Source organism: Telopea speciosissima, chromosome 2 (assembly GCF_018873765.1).
Source record: "Telopea speciosissima isolate NSW1024214 ecotype Mountain lineage chromosome 2, Tspe_v1, whole genome shotgun sequence".
NCBI lineage: Eukaryota > Viridiplantae > Streptophyta > Magnoliopsida > Proteales > Proteaceae > Telopea > Telopea speciosissima.
Genome location: NC_057917.1, coordinates 37,913,361 through 37,930,501, shown reverse-complemented (window position 1 = coordinate 37,930,501; position 17,141 = coordinate 37,913,361). Strand labels below are relative to the sequence as shown.

Genomic DNA, 17,141 nt, shown 5'->3' with positions numbered 1-17,141 from the left:
CTCCTGGGTTGTTTTTATAGACTTCATTAAAACAAAATAGTAAGGACTCAAAATTAGAAAGTTCCAAAAATTAGAAACTACCAACTTTGGCCTTTTACTTGGGTTACAAAACACAATCAGTTTCTAGACTGATGTGACCTACTACTTGTTGACAATGTACTAACTATTAAAATAGAAACTAACTACTTACAATGAAAATAGAAATTAACTACTAATAATCAAAATAGAAAGTAGATATTCCTAGTTAGACAACATCAGGCAGCTAAGAGGGAAAACGAAGAAGTTGAAGATGGAGGAAACCACGCTGAATTTCCAGATTTTTTCGACATTCTTTCCTCAGTTTCTTTTTCTCTCAAGAGGTTCCACTCTTTCTCTATATTGATTTCTCCAATCGAATCCTTACGATCTACCATCTCCCACGATGGAATCTGAACTTTATTGGAGCCCACCAATTTTGGGTGATTAAATTTTATGTCTTCTATGTTTCCAATACTGCGTACACTTTCATGTGCTTTCATGTGCTTTCTATTTTCAGGAATTTCCTATTCAACAATGATACACTACAAAATTAAGGGAATGGAAAACCAATCCTCTAGATACCTCATCTTTTAACTAAATGGTTAAAAGATGAGGTATGTAAAAGTACAGTTTATGTAAGGTAGTATGACAATTAGGTGAAAGTCCCCTTCTCCAAAAGAGAAACTGGAGCTGTAAGGTAGTGTGACTTTTCTTTATTCATAGAATACATCATCAAATGCATGACTTGCCAAATGCAAATATTATTCCTCAAGTCAAAACCCCCTTGAAGGGTTAGAAATCTAGAACCCTTTAACATCAATATGGGTTCTTTGTTTGATCAAGAATTAGCTTTACAAAGAGAGGGTTTCAGGAATTATTGAATTCTAACATCCATTTGCAGAACTAGAGGCAATCAGAAATGGCAGCTTCGATTGCTTTGAATGGCTTAGATAGCTTGTGCCAAGTGATTGTGAGAGAAGCATATTTGTTTCTTGTAGTGGAAGATCAAGTCAAGACCCTTGGAGACCAGCTCAAACTTATGGGTTCTTTCCTCAGAGATGCAGAGAGAGCAGAGGGTCAAGAACATATTGCAATGGAGGAATTGGTTATCCAAATTAGGGATTTAACCTATGAAGCTGAGGACATCATTGAGAAATACTTGGTGGATGGATGGATGTGTAAATATACCCAGCAAGGAAAATTTATCCGAAGAGTCGAAACAGGATTGGAAACAAGACTTCACTTTCCTCTTCTTGTTGAGCCCACAACCAAATAGCAATAACAAATGAGGTGAGAAGCATGATAGAACCCCCTTAGATTCCCATTCAAATTTGACATTTCAACTTCGAAGTAACAAATTTCCAAGATCATTCTTCGAATATCAAAATTACAATTCAATATATTGTCTCCCAATAGAGGAAAGACTAAATGATGACACTGCTTAACCCCAAAAATAGTCATGAGCACTCCTAATTTAATTTGAAATGTTTAAGGCTGCATAGCTGATGAAGATACCAAAACACATCAGAATAGCTCATTCAGGTCGCAGGAAGATAATCAAGATAGATTGAGGTTCACCATTTCGGCCTTGCAGTGAATCAAATTTATGAATCCATCAGATAAACAACTTATGGAAATTTTAGTATTTTACTAGGAAAAAAAAAGTATCCTTAAGCTAATATATCTAACACTTATCAAGCTTGAATAAATTATAAACGTACGAACCTCACATAACCTATTAACCATTCTCAAATATTACTATTAAGGAAAACAATCATGCCAGCACGATAGCACCTCACTGAAGAGTTCTAAGAAGCAAAAATAATTTTAGAATACCATTCTTAATCTTTTTTTTTGGTGAATAAAAAATTCATTACCAAAGGATGAAGAAAAGAAAGAAAAGGAGGCCCGAAGGGGGGAAAGAAAGACAAGAACAGCCAACAGTGTGATACAAAACTTTTGGGATTCTGCCATGCAATTGGAATCTGTGGATGATGAAGAAGAGACACGGAGGTTTTCACTCTTATATAACTGCAGTGATACATCTATGATTTAGTATTGTTTCTTACTATCTTTTAGTGACTTTGCAGTGAGGGATCATTGAAATTGACCTCTAATGGAACAGTGACTGAGGTTTGCGTCGCTTAGTTCATTTGGTTTGCCTAATACCTTTGGCTTCAAGATTGAAGATAGAAAGGGCTGGATGCATAGATTCATCTATGGTATGTTTTTGTTTTCATCCCCTCAACCAAAATTGTAACATTTGCTGATAAGGTGCTCAAGATGATGTGAAGGACACACCCTATGAACTTTGCCACATAGTGAAAGGAGTAGGCCAGACCTTGTTCAATTGATCTTATAGTATAGCTACCATCTTTGGGCAACCAGCACAGTTTGATAATCCTGACTTCATTATCATTCAATTTATTGCTCGTCAAAATTGATTTGGCAAATAGTCCTATAAATCAAGTAGATTGAAATAATTGAATGGCTATGATTGTTGTTCCCACCTAGGAGATTACCCGGATGGACCAATGTAGTGTTTCAGGCTGATCCTAGATTCTTGATTAGTGTAGCTACTTTCCATGTCTCCTTGATTGTATGGTGATACTACAGATTTGATTTCCTTTCCCTGCTATTTCAGACACTCGAAGTTTGACAGATCTTTTAACTTCCGTCGTCCAGAGGGTGGGTGGCGACATTGATTGGAACCATTTGCCCCAAATTCTGGTATTTTGAAACCCATTGGTCATGTTTTATATTTTGTTATTGTAGTTACTCTGCGTGATGGTAGTCTTTCTTCTATTTAAATGTTTCTTTAACTACTTATTTGTAGTATGAAGACGAAGATCATGATAAAGTTGTGATTGCATCGGATGGTGATCTTGCAGCGGTTGTGGACCATGCAAGGCAGGTTGGTTTGAAGGTATGGTGGCTCCTATCCCCTTTTCTGTGTAGAAAAATGAATGTAGTCATATCTTGTAGGGTCATCTAGTGTTGAGGTTTTCTATATAAGCATGCTATTACAAAATTTATTTTGTATAAGCCTGGACACGATCCCACTGCTCTTTGCTGTTCTAATACTTTGATCTAAGGGAACTCTCTAGCATTGACTTGCTCTAGTATCCACACCTCCAATGTCAAAATTGGTGTAGTTGAGTTGTCCTAGTGATGATGTCTAATGTTACTTGATTTGTTATAAACTTTTTTGTCACACACTCTGACACTGATTGACAATTTTAAAACAGAGTTTGAGGTTGCATCTAGATTATTCAGGGTCAGATGGTCAGAGGCGTGGTGGTTCAGAAGGTTTGGATTATGCACACAGAGATGCATGGGCTTCTGCATACAATACTGTTGCAGCAGGGGCTGCAGTTGTTGCTAGACTTGGTGTATTAGCATATTTGCAGAGATATAGCTCCTGAGTAATCTAAGATATTCTGGTATTAAGAAGAATGTATTAAGAAGAATAGCCAGGAGCACACAAAGATGTTTGGAAAAGCAGCTAATGGTACAGAAGGGATGCATGTTCTATATTCACAAGGCATGCATCTATGTTCGGGGGCACCAACTATGACTTGACTGGCAGTTTCTCAAAATTCACCAGGGAGGGGGAAATAGAATAGAACAGAAAGAAGATAATGCCAAATTTGGATTGGCTGCGGGCAAATGTTCTGGGGGCCTGGTGTTATAAAATCATCAAAGTGGGTCATTATCTGCTGCTGTCAGTTGCTTAAGTTTACTTCTTCCTCTTTTTTTTTAAATTGAAGAATAATTTTACTGTTTTACACATGTATGGTAGACAATATTGAGTCGGCCATATTTCAGTTGCCAATTAATTGAATTGGAAGAAGAAAATTTGGCACTAATTGAGATTTTATGAGCCCTGCCATAATGTGAATTAATGCATTGAGTGGTCGAGATATGCCTAAAAATTTGAAAGATCATGGATTTACCATTCTTCAAAAAGGGTTTGAATTCATGGTGATTGGTAGAAGAGAACAAAAAAAATTATTTATATAATTTCTCCTCTTGTTGTAACTATAACAGAGTGATTTTGTGTTGTCAACAATAATGAAATGTATGCCCCAAGCAATGGCAAAAGGGTTCAGGCAGGTAGAGATGTAGTTGGATAATGTCGAACTTTGAACTTGGTTGAAACAGGGAATACCAAAGAGGTGGCCTTGGGACTTATTTGATCTCCTTTTCAGAGAAGAGAAAAGATACACCAAAAAGCAGATTATACACTATAAAACCAAGCCCAACAAACCCAGAAAAGAAAAGGAGCCATAGAAGTTCACAGAATCATCAGAAACAAAACAAACACACCCAAATCATTAGTGCATAGAGAAAGGAATCTAATATAGAAAAGCAATCCAAATTGATAGAAGCCAAAAGACCACCCAAAGGCAAGACGGGGCAAAGAATCACAGCAACACAATTCAATAGAACTCATCTAGCTGCTACATCCAACAAGACATCACCAAAGGAAAGGGGAAATAAAAGAGAATTGAAAGAACCAACTTAATAAAGTCTAGAACTGAAGCTACATCATACATACTATTTCGAAACTGTAGTCAGAGAAGTCAGAGAAAAGGTGCAGTTGGATAAATTATGAAAAGGAGAAAATAAAACTCACCAGTCACCACACCACTTTGCTGAATTTGGCCTCTTCAGCTGCGAAAAAATGTGACCCGCGATCAATAAATCTAAAATAGATATCACAAACATTCTCCAAATTAAAAGAATCGAGAGAGAGAGAGAGAGAGAGAGAGAGAGAAAGGTAACCTATATTAGGGTTTTAAGCATCTAGAAGATGACTCCCAATCAAAAAGATGAACAAGAGAAAACCGTGAGATAAAAAGGATAAGGGCGAGACAGATGAGAGGGGAATTCGTAACCGAGAGATTGAGGGCAAGAGAGATTAAAGAGTAGATATGAGAGGATCAGTGAGAGATTGAGGGCAAGAGAGATTAAAGAGTAGATATGAGAGAATTAGTGAGAGATTGAGGGCAAGAGGGATTAGTGAGAGATTGAGGCCGAGAGAGATGGAACACTGATTCGTATGTGGCGAGAGGGAGAGAGATTCATGAATAATTGATTTGTACGCGGGAACTGCCAAAAAAAAAAACAAAGCGGGAAAACTAATACGATGGATCGAGTAATTACCCGTGCCATTTATAAACTTAATACGATGGCCCAGTTATTCCGTTGTTTTAAGAAAAATGTACATGACTTTTTACCATGGAATTATTTTACCGTCTTAAGCAATAAATTATTATTGTCGTGAATGCTACTTTTAACCATGGAATTTAATTTCAATGGTAATAATATAAATATTCACCACGGTACCACGAATTCCTTCACTACGAAATTTGTAACCACGGAAATATAAAAGTGTCAGGAAAGATGGGACATGTAACCATGGAATTATATTTCTGTTGTAAATAACACTTATTAGGACGGAAAAAAAATTCCATAGTAAAAATTCTGTCGTAAATGACCATTTTTCTTGTAGTATTGTTTGAGAACCATGTAGGGATCTAGAGCCCAACGCTTAGGTTATGACACACTAACTGTAATATTGTTTGAGAACCAAACCGGCACTTTGTTGAACTCGTCCTTAACCGGCCTAATCAACCTTGATCTTGTTTTGGGCTTGCTTTGCCATATCGCGTCCTTTGACATTTGGGCCAACTTAGAACTTGATCAACTTAGCACCCACACTTACTAACCCTTGTTTGGGATTGGCATCATCCAATTCCCCATTACTTATTATGATCATGTTGATTTTGGGTTCATCGGTGGTCGGTGTGAGTTCTTGAAGCTTGTCGCATAGTGCCCATACCATGGCTTCTATTGTTTGGGTTTCCTCATCTAATTCTTTGAGGTGATCAAAGATCTCATCTTCATGGCAAGGAACGGGCAGGCTAGTTTGTCGCCTCAAGCTTAAGTTGTCCTCTAGGCACATTTTTGTTAATGTAAGCAGTAGACCCTTGGACTAGTTCATTGATGGTGGTAATTTGATCTCGGATACTATTCCAATGGTCGGTGTGCCTATCCCATAGTCTCCAGTATCGTTCATCTATCCTTCGATTGACATTGCGGAGTTCCTCCATTCGCTCTTTTTAAGCTGCAATAATGTTCCGGCTCTCTTGAACCAACTTTTCATTTTGATCCCGGCATTCTCTGAAGAATGATTGCATGCCCTGTTGGTGATTATCCATATCCCTAGTATGCCCTCTGATGAATTGGGCCAGATTCTTAAGTTCTTGGGCTATTCCTGGTAAGGACCTTATGTCTTCAACTCGCTCGTATTACTAGTACGCTCCTCGACGATGGTGTCCAAGTGAGTGTGGGCTTCTTACGACGTGGACCCTAAGAGATGAGTCGGCCTCTTTTATGATGTGATAAGTCTTCTCTAAGATGTTATATAGATTCTCATCCCGCTCCTGATGATCATGATCGAGTGCTATGATCGAATGCCTAAACTATTGGACGGTTACAACCAGCCCATTCCTTTCTTAGGTATGATCATGTGACCAGTCATCTTCATTCAGGCCGTCGGGTGGACTATGATGTGGGTCATGATTGCTCATCGGTAGTAACATCAACATAATAGCCTTCTTAGCCCTCTTTATTTAGACATTTTTTGGGTCGACTCGGCAGGAATTTCCTTCGCTTGATGGGGAAGTTCTTCATCAAGTTCTTGAGAATCTTTATAACTGTCAACCCCTATGTTAATCATGAGGACATCATTAGGTACTTCCACAAGAACGAGAGCAGTAAAAGCTTGAACCAAATCTTTGGTCCATTCTGTGACGGGAGGATTGGGCTGATTCTCGACCAGTGTGATCAAGGCTTGCAAATTAGTGGGTCGGTCCTCCTCTTCAAGATTGTTAATGGACTTCGAACTTCCATCATGAGGAGGGAGGGGATTGGTCTGAACATTGGGTTGGTTCGATTGGACTGCAAAATTCCTTTCATCGAGCAGATCTTGGATTGCATGTCTCACTTGGTAACACTCATCAGTTGAATGCCCATTTTGTTGATGGTAGTCACAGAAAAGGTTGGGCTTGTACCATTTTGGTAATGGGTGGAATGAGAAACTGGCATCCCATTTAATCCGATTGGGAAGCCCTGACTCTGACATGTCTCTTGGGAGGAGTAACATGAAGCTTAGAATTATTGGTGTATTCAATACTCCCAAATAAAAGGGAATTGATCTATGGTCGATTCCATAAGAGATAAATAGGAATTGCTAGTTGTACCTCGTGAAAAAGACTTCGGCAAGTTAGCCAGTTGAATCATGGTTAGGAGTCCTTTTTTAATCAACTTCTTGAGGACCAGGCTCAATGGCATCCCTACATTTGTAAACTGTCTTCTCTGTCAGTTCACCCCTACTCTTGGGGCATTGTTATCAATCACAAGTCGAGCATCTATGGTGGGTGCTACCACATTCACCTTAGTATTCTTATTTGGAAAAGTCTTCTTTCTCGTTTCAGTTCGTTGGTTGTTCAAAGTTATACCTTGTGTGGGATTCCCTTAGATCAAGTCGGGAGGATTCAAGGCATTTTCAACTTGTTGATCTGCTTCGAACAAGGCCTCAAAAGTAGTCAAGGGTTGAGCAAACAGATGAGTCTTGTAGGACATTTGGAGGTTCTTGATGATCATCTTGACTTGTTCCTTCTCCGTGGGCCGGTCCCACATCAATGCAGCCTTGGACCTGATCCTCATCAGTTAATGGGTGAACCCTTCGTTAGTCTCTTGTTTGGTAGTTTCCAAATCTCTATAGGTTAACTCCATCTCAATGTTATATGAATATTGGTTCTTAAAGGCTTTTACCATGTCATCCCAAGTGCGGGTTTGAGATGAGTCCAAGGACGTGAGCCATCTGAAAGTAGGCCCAGTCAGAGACATTTGGAATGCTTGGCCCATCTATTATTCAGAAAAGTTTTGGATTCTCATTTGGTCGACGTACACTCTAAGGTGGGCTCGTGGGTCTCCAATTCCGTCGACCTTCTCGGATTTCCACTTGAAACCTTCAGGTAATCATGCCTTGGGGAAGAAACAGAGTCCCTCAGAATCGATCATTTGGTCTTCCACCCCTTTCACGTTTTTCATGGCATGCTCTAATTTCTCGCCCTCTTGTTTCAATAGTCGGGTTTCGACTGAGTCTGTAGTAGGTTGTAGTCCAAAAGTAATGACCTCATCCTCTAAGGCCAAATTAGGGTTTTGTGAGGATCCTCTATGAAGTCGAGTAGGACTTTGGTCTAGACTAGCCGGAACAGGAATACTTATTGACAGCTTCGTCACTAGGCCCATTGACTATTGCATCTAGGTCTTGAGTTTCTCAATATCAGCTCGGATGGCTTCGTCAGGCATTTCTGGTTTTAAGGGTTTTGAAACACGAACTAGTCTTCTTCCGACTCTGGGCCAACTACTTGTAGAACCAGTATCTTACTGTCCTGAAGTAATGGTTCCTAGTGAATAGGGTCACGATTAGACCAAAAGGTAGGTTGGGAAAGAACTGGTTCTATGGCGAACCTCGTACCCCTGGTACGTCATCCTAAGGAGGGTATGATATGCAACATGATGCGCAAACAAATTCACAACAAACACAACACCCTACTCACTGGTCTATGGAATGGAAGCAATCCTTCAAGTCAAATTAAAGATACCTTCTCTTCGGGTCATGATGGACAGTGAGATTCCAGAAGCAGAATGGATCAAGACTAGATTTTAGGAGTTAAACCTCATTAACGAGAAAAGGATGCGTGCCATTGATAACATGAGAAAGTACCGACAAAGGATGATACAAACATTCAACAAGAAAGTAGTACCACGCCAACTATCGGTTGGTGATCTAGTATTCAAAGAGCAACGAGCCCCTATACACGATCCATGAGGCAAATTCAGGCCCAATTGGAGTGGCCCTTACACGATCAAAGAGATATTATCTAGCCTAGCAGTACGAGTAGTCAATCTAAACGGGATCGAGCTCCCTTACTTAACGAACATGGATCAGCTCAAGAAGTACTATGTCTAAAGTTTCCAAAATAATTGAACTACGTTCAACCTGATCCCTTAAACTTAAGGGTACGTAGGCATCTTGGTTAAACAACACCAGGACCGGTCATAACAAAAAAAAAAACACAAATCAAAACTTTCAACTGATTTAAAGTTCAATCCGAAGTTCAAAGCCTGAGCCACATCAATGTTCAAAAAAAAGGGGAGAGGAACAAATACCAATGCAAAAAAGAGAGAGGGTAAAGTACTACGCTTGGCAATCAAAACATCCTAATCATTCAGGTCTTCAACTTTCTTCTACAACTTTGTAATCTTGGCCTTCAAAATCATCGGATCATCTGTATCTTCATCATCGCCTTCTCCCACTTCTTTGTAATGTTTGGAACTCGAAGAACTTGAAGTTTCCTTCCGGTCCCATGTCAACCGCCTCCTTGCAGTCTTCTCTTTCTTATTTCATTGAGTATTCACCCAGTCCTCATATTCTGCAGTCATCCCACCATCATCAGTAGCTCCCACGGTTTTGAACATTGTTTTGGATTGCCATAGACTCACAATCCTTCAGACCAATTCCTTGTCCAATTGTTCCAAAGGATGGAAGTTAACCAAGAAAATGGGCATTAATCCTAAGGGTCTAGTGAAAGGATTAGTGATACTGGGAGTGTGGTTGGCTTAGACATACTTTATGAGCCATACCCCATGTGGATCTGTGGTCGGGATATGATCACACACCTTGTGGAGTTGGACATGAAGGACTTCGATGCAATATTGGATATTGATTGGTTGGCTGCCTATAAGGCGAACCTAGCTTGTGCGGAGCAATAAATTGTTTTCAAGCCTGCAAGTGGAGAGGAGTTCATATTCAAGGGTGATAGAAAGAAATGATCTAAGAGGCTTATAATGTTGGCTCTTCAAGCCAAGAGACTCAAGGATCAAGGGTGTGAGTGCTACCTAGCTTCGGTGATTGACACAAAGGCTAAAGTAAAGCCATTGGAAGAGTTGGGGGTCATGAAAGACTTTTCGAGTGTGTTTTTGAATGCTTTGACTGAGTTGCCTTCCGATAGGGAAACCAAGTTTACCATTGACTTACTCCCTAGAGTAGCACCGGTATCCAAAGCCCCTTACAAAATGGCACCCCTTCAATTGAAGGAATTGCAAGAGTAGTTGTAAGATTTGTTGAAGAAAGATTTCATCCATCCTAGTGTGTATCCATGGGGAGCACCAATCCTCTTCGTCAAGAAGAAGGATGGGAGCATGAGGATGTGCATCGATTATAGGGAGCTTAACAAGCTAACGGTCAAGAACAAATACCCGCTACCTAGAATCAATCATTTGTTTAATCAGCTTCAGGTAGCTAGAGTATTCTCCAAGATAGATTTAAGGTCTGGGTATCACTAGCTAAAGATCAATGAGAGTGACATTAGGAAGATAGCATTCTGATCACACTATGGTCACTACGAGTTTTTGGTGATGTCTTTTGGTCTGACCAACTCCCTAGCTGAATTCATGGATTTGATAAACCGAGCATTCTAAGATGTACTGGACAAGTGTGTGATTGTATTCATCGGTCATCCTGGTTTATTCAAAATCAAAGGAGGAGCATGCGGTACATCTCAGGATGGTATTGCAGTGGTTGAGAGAGAAAAAGTTGTATGCAAAGTTTAGCAAGTGTGAGTTTTGGCTCTCACAAGTGGCCTTCCTAGGCCATGTGGTTTCAGCTGAAGGGATTAAAGTTGCTCCGAGAAAGGTAAAGGCTGTAATGGAATGGGAAGCAGCAAAGAATGCGGGAGAGATCTATAGTTTTTTGGGGTTGGCCGATTATTATCGACGCTTTATTGAGAACTTCTCACGCATATCTGCCCCCATGACCAAATTAACCCAAAAGAGAGTAAATTTTGTTTGGTCCGATGAATCCGAGAAGAGTTTTCAAGAGTTGAAGCAAAAGTTGAGTTCTGCACCAGTCTTGACATTACCTGATGGTACAGGAGGGATGATTGTCTATTGTGATGGTTCAAGATTGGGATTGGGATGCATGTTGATGCAGAATTGAAAGGTTGTGGCCTATGCTTCGAGGCAACTGAAAGACTATGAGAAGAACTACCCCACTCACAACCTTGAGTTTGGCGGCAGTAATTTTTGCATTGAAGATATGGTGCCACTATCTGTGTGGTGAGAAGAGTGAGATCTACAGCAACCACAAGAGCTTGAAGTACTTCTTTACACAAAAGGAGTTAAACATGAGGCAGAGATGGTGGTTAGAGTTGATGAAGGACTACGACTGTTTGATACACTACCACTCAAGCAAGGTGAATGTGGTGGCGGATGCTCTTAGCCAAAAATCACAAACTTTATCCTTAACGGCTTTGACTTCATGTGAGCGATTGATTGAGGAGGCTCGATAGTAAGACCTTGAGGTACTGATTGACGATACGGTAGTGACCTTGGCAGCCCTAACTATCCTGCCATCCTTAATTGAGAAGATTAAGGAGGCCCAATCTACGAACACGGAGTTGCAAGAGTTGTTGGGTAACGCTCAGACCAACGATCAACTTGATCCAGACTGCATCAGATCGGAGGATGGTATACTTAAATTTTGGGGCAGAATTTGTATACTCAATGACGAGGAGTTAAAGAAGGAGGTGTTGAGCAAGCCTCATTATTCATCATACTCGGTACATCCAGGTAGCACCAAGATGTACAAAGATTTTAAGAGGAATTATTGGTGGAATGGTATGAAGGCTGATGTAGCAACTTTTGTTTCGAGATGCCTGACTTATCAACAGGTGAAGACTAGAGACAGCAACCCCATTGTTTATTGTAGTCAATACCGATCCCAGAGTGGAAGTGGGATAACATTACCATGGATTTTGTCACCGGGTTACCCCGCATAGCTAGAGGTGTTGACTCTATTTGGGTCATAGTTGATCGGTCGACCAAAAGGACACACTTCATCCCTATGAAGATGACCTATACCATGGACCATCTAGCCAGGCTTTACATTGACAATGTAGTCTGTTTACATGGAGTACCGGTCAGCATCATTTTGGATCGAGATCTAAGGTTTACTTCAAGACTTTGGGGTGGTTTTCAGGAGGCTATGGGTTCTTTACTGAACTTTAGGACAGCTTTCCATCCACAGACTGATGGGCAGTCAAAGCACACCATCCAAACCCTTGAGGATATGCTGAGGGCTTATGTTATTGACATGCAGGGTAGTTGGGATGAGCATATTTCACTCATCGAATTTTCTTACAACAACAAATATCAGGCATCCATTGGTATGGCACCATTTGAAGCCCAATATGGAAGGAAGTGTCGTAAACAATTTTATTGCGAGGAAGTCGGCGAGCAATAGATTCTGGGATCGAAAATGATCTAGGAAAATTTTGGGAAGATAGATCTGATTTGGAACCGTATCAAGGCCGCTCAATCAAGGTAGAAGAGTTACGCTGATGGTAGGCAAAAGGAACTTAAGTTTGCAGTTGGAGATAAAGTCTTTCTTCGAGTATCACCTACCAAGGAGGTGATGAGGTTTGGGAAGAATGGGAAGTTGAGCAGGTAGCTTATAGGTTGGCCTTACCTCCAACCTTTGCAGGAGTTGTTATGTCCGCGCCCAAAATACACCCTAATATCCTGGACCAAATTGAATTTTTGTTGACGGGTGTCGCCACAATGCCAACGGTCAACACCTGTGACCTTGGACCGTAAAAGTCAAAGGGAAAGCTCAAACACAAGGATTGTATTCACACCTTGATGGGCGAGTGGATCACACAGTGGATAAGCTTTGAACCCTAAATGTTTGGTATACATACTCCCCTTGAAGTCCTTGAAATAAGGGTTAAAGCCCGATAACTTTCTTCGTGTTTTTAGCCCTTACAGCAGCGATGGAGTCACGAACGGATTCACAAGACTAGTTACGTCCGTGGATCTGTCGATGATGTTCATTACTTTTTAATTGTTTTCCTGTGTGGGGCCCACATCCTTGTGTCCCGAACCTCAGGGCTATACCCCCAGACATGGTGGACCCCACCATTGACCTTTGAATGTTGATTGTGCTATGTAGTGGGGCCCATAAGACTTAACTAAAATAAACAATGGTTTTTTTTTTAATTGGACCAAGCCAAACAAACCCTAAACTAAAACACATTTTTGGGCCTTAAGCTAAGCCAAACATACCCTAACTAATTAGACCTAAGGGCTTAGAACCTTAGGCAAACTGGCCCTAAGGCCCAACTTGAGTTAAAATGGGTTTTGGGGTTTAAGGACCTAGGCAAACTGGCCCTAAGGCCCATTTCATTTTATAAAGGAGGAAGCTCTTAAGCATTTCCTCATTTCTCCAAAGAGCAAAAACATGGGAAGGAGAGGAGAAAAGGAAAGGAAGAAGGAAGAGGGAAAAGGAAAGAGTAAAGAAGGCTCACCTAGCCTTGTCCTTGCTGCCTCCATTGAAGGTAAGCCATCTCTCCCTCTCCATTTTCTTATTTATTAGCTTAGGGTTTTGAATCTTGAGGTTGGGATTAGCTTGGGTTCCACTTGGGACCCAATGCTCTTGTTGGGGAGATGATTGTAGTCCCTTTGGGTGCCCTTGCACACACCCTTACTCATCCCATTGAGGTACCATATGACCGAATCCTTGTAAACCTAGATTTTTCACCCAAAAACCCAAGTTTGGGTTGGGTAATTGGGTATGGAACATAGATGGCTTAATGCATTGTGCCGTTAGGGTTGTTAGGACCCTAATGAACTTTAGGAATCATCCCTATAAGCCCTTGAAGTCATTGGGGGCCTTGATGATCGTTTTGGATGAAGTTCAGAGTTGAAAAATGCATTTCTGCTGCGAACGGAGTCAGCGATGGACTCACCATCGTGCTTCCATCCGTGGTTCCATCCCCTCCAGGGTGTGTCTTAGGGTTCGATCAGATGCATGGACGGATTCACACAAGTGCCTCCGTTCGTGAATCCGTCCTTTGTTGGTAGCTTGACTACTGCTCAGTATTTTGGCCATAACTTTGTCTATACATATCTAATCGATATGATTCAAGTTGCGTTGTAAAATAGACTAAAAGGGATATATTTTCTATGAAGGATCCTTGGAGCCAATCCAAATGAAAGACCCTTAAAAGTGGGCCCAAACCTAACTGATGTGTTTTGACAGCAACTTTAGAACATAATTTTAGTCCGGTGACCTCACCCACATTGTGGCTGCTTGTGTAAGACTTAATAAATCTTGTTGGGAGTTAATTACCACCTAAATTACACCCCTAAATATACTAATCAAGTGACCTATTGTGGTGCTAAAGTCTACCCTTGATGCCATCAAAACCCCTTGTTGTCCTAAGGGACTTGTGGCCTCATCCTAAAAATGGAAAATCCTAAAGTGATTTTAAACCCGTGAATCCCAAGACTAATGCTTAGGCTAGGCCTTGGTGGCCTTGTTAGACCTTGAGGTGATCCTCTTAGGGTCCTAAAAATCATAACACCTGTAGGGGTGAAGATTGAAAGTGATTGACTTAAGAAGTTTGTGTTTTATTTTGTCAAACTTAACAATAGTAACACTTGGGGAATCCTAATGGGATCTCTCCACACATCTTCTAACACTTGCTCTCGTATCTTTAGGCCATCTAACTCGTACAAGAGGGCTTGTATCGAAGCAAGAACTAATAGACACACCGTATCTTACACAAACTATTGGTGAGTGGGTTTTGAGTGATTGTTTGTATTTGCTTATTATTGAATATTCATTTACCATGCTACTTGTATGATTAATAAGCATATTGCATATTTACATTATTTATCTTGATTGTGAATTAATTTGAATGTGGATATGTGAATTGCTTCATTATTGTATTAGGTTACCGGAACCCCAGAAATATTTTTGAACTCTTATTGTTTGTCATATTGGCATGTATGCGCTGTGTCGTGCTGGTACCCGGGTGCTAGATGAAATGGGACGTTGATGCACTCGAAATACCTCTCGATGTGGGATAACCTAGAGAGGGGTGAATAGCTTATCACTAGTGAAATATTATTCTTTTTAAATTTTCTTGAATTAAATAAGATAGAGAGCGATAAATTACGTAAATGAAGGACACACAAAATTTATAGTGGTTCGGCTAAACTTAGCCTACATCCACTCCTCTCAACCTTGAGAGAATTTCACTAGTTACTTCTTTTTAGTACAGAGGACCCAATCCTTTAAGGATAAGAGAATCCGAATCTTTTAAGGATAAAAGGATCCTTGCAAAACCTAAGTACAGTCTAGGCTAATGCAACAATGCTTTGTAAACTCAAAAGCATTAACAAATACAAAAGAGAATAAATGTAAAGATTACCTAGGCAAGGAGTGTGATGTGTACTCCTTGTAAGTGTCAAATGATGCAAATGAGTGCTTGTAATGATGACCTTCTTTAAGACTTATTCTTTAGAGTGCAAGCATGTGACGGTCCTTTGAGCTTTGAAGTCAATTTTTGAATGATGTAGATGTGGACAAGAAGACTTCAATGATGAGAGCAAGAATTAACTTTTCACCTTTTATAAAAGTTGTATTTTGGACTGTAGTGGATAGGTGAAAAGGTCTGACATGTTCTCTATTTATAGGCTCATTAATGGCCTTTAGAACATGTGCAAAATGTGCTCTGACGGATCTATTTTTAACCCATCCGATCGACCTGAAGATTGATCCGGTCGATCGGATTATAGCCATTGGGGAAACTAGCCATTAAAAAACTAGTCGTTGGAGGCAGAACTGGCATCCGGTCGATGTTCGATCGACCGGATCATCCTTCTACTTGATCCGATCGATCAGATCCTTTTTGGGAATGTACCAGTGAGGCCACTATTTCACCCGGTTGATCCATACCCTGTGATCCGGTTGACCGGATCACAGACCGGATCCCTGACGTGGCTTGATTCAGACAGTTTGACTACAGGGATTGGTCTAGGACTTTCTCCAACCAATTCTAACATATTCTAAGGTCAGAGGGGGTTCAATTATAACCTCTTAAGGTCTCTAAATGATGCATAAGCTTTTTCATTTATATTATGCAAATGTAATTATATGTATGTAGTGTGTATCTAAGTATGTGCACACGAGCATCTTGACTTTCTTTCTTCAAGTGACGTTCTTCAATCTTCAAAAGATCTTTTAAGATCTTCTTTACTTGACAAGCTTCATTCATCTTCGAGATCTTAACCTTCAAAGCTTTGTTTTGAACATCTTTACTTTGTGCCTTCTAGTTCTTTGACTTATTAGCCTATTGATATAGTAACACAATCGAGACTTTGACCAATATGTTTGTTATCATCAAAACACTTATGGAGGTAGGGTAGAATTCCCCAACACTCGAGACGATAGGATTTGCATGTAGTATAACTATAGTTAGGATCTTATTTCCCTATGCTACGACCCGTACCAACAGGGGTTTAGGTGTTGGGTGATCAGGGCTCTTTGTTTCCTGTGGGGGAGAGAGGTCAGGTCAAGGATGATCACTAATCATCGGGGTCTACCACTGAGTGGTTTTGGTGGCTTCGACTGACGTAGGCCCCTGGTGACGATTGAGGTTTCATTGTGGCGATAACATAAGTGACCCATAGTGTCTCTCGAGTCGTCATAGTAGCATATACCCGGACTTAGAATTATTTGGTAGGTGAAAAATCTATTAACATTTACATGCATCATGGACTATGTGTGAATTGTATGTTTGTACATTCCCCATCCCCTCACTGGGCTCAGTGGAGGTTACCCCCGTTGCGCAACCCTTTTTAACTGTATGCAGGTGATGTATGATGGTGATCCTCTTTTTGGTATGGACTGATCGGAGCCCAAGATTTTGGACCTTGATAATGGCGTACACTCATGGTATGTGCCATTGCGGCACAATTATATCTTTTGTTATTTTGTTTATCATAAGTATTGTATATATTTGGTAGTATTTCTACTATTTCAGTTTCTAATTAATCATTTGGGTCGAAATGTAAAACATTAAACTATCTATCACGTAGACTTTGAATCCTTTGTATTTGTAACGCTTCCGCTTATTTCTGATCTTTTGGAATGTAATATTCCTTTACTTTTTGCACTCTGATATTACTGTAATTTA

The 17,141-nt window shown here is 40.3% G+C and overlaps 1 protein-coding gene and 1 pseudogene across 1 annotated transcript; both read left to right on the top strand.

The window, feature by feature from the left end:
- The first annotated feature begins 937 nt into the window (after positions 1-937).
- Positions 938-3,443, top strand: LOC122650690 (annotated as a pseudogene).
- A 7,220-nt stretch (positions 3,444-10,663) lies between these two features.
- LOC122650689 (uncharacterized mitochondrial protein AtMg00860-like) lies at positions 10,664-11,095 on the top strand. The gene has a single exon (XM_043844084.1). It carries the CDS (start codon positions 10,664-10,666, stop codon positions 11,093-11,095), a length of 432 nt encoding a protein of 143 aa, XP_043700019.1.
- The last annotated feature ends 6,046 nt before the right edge of the window (positions 11,096-17,141 follow it).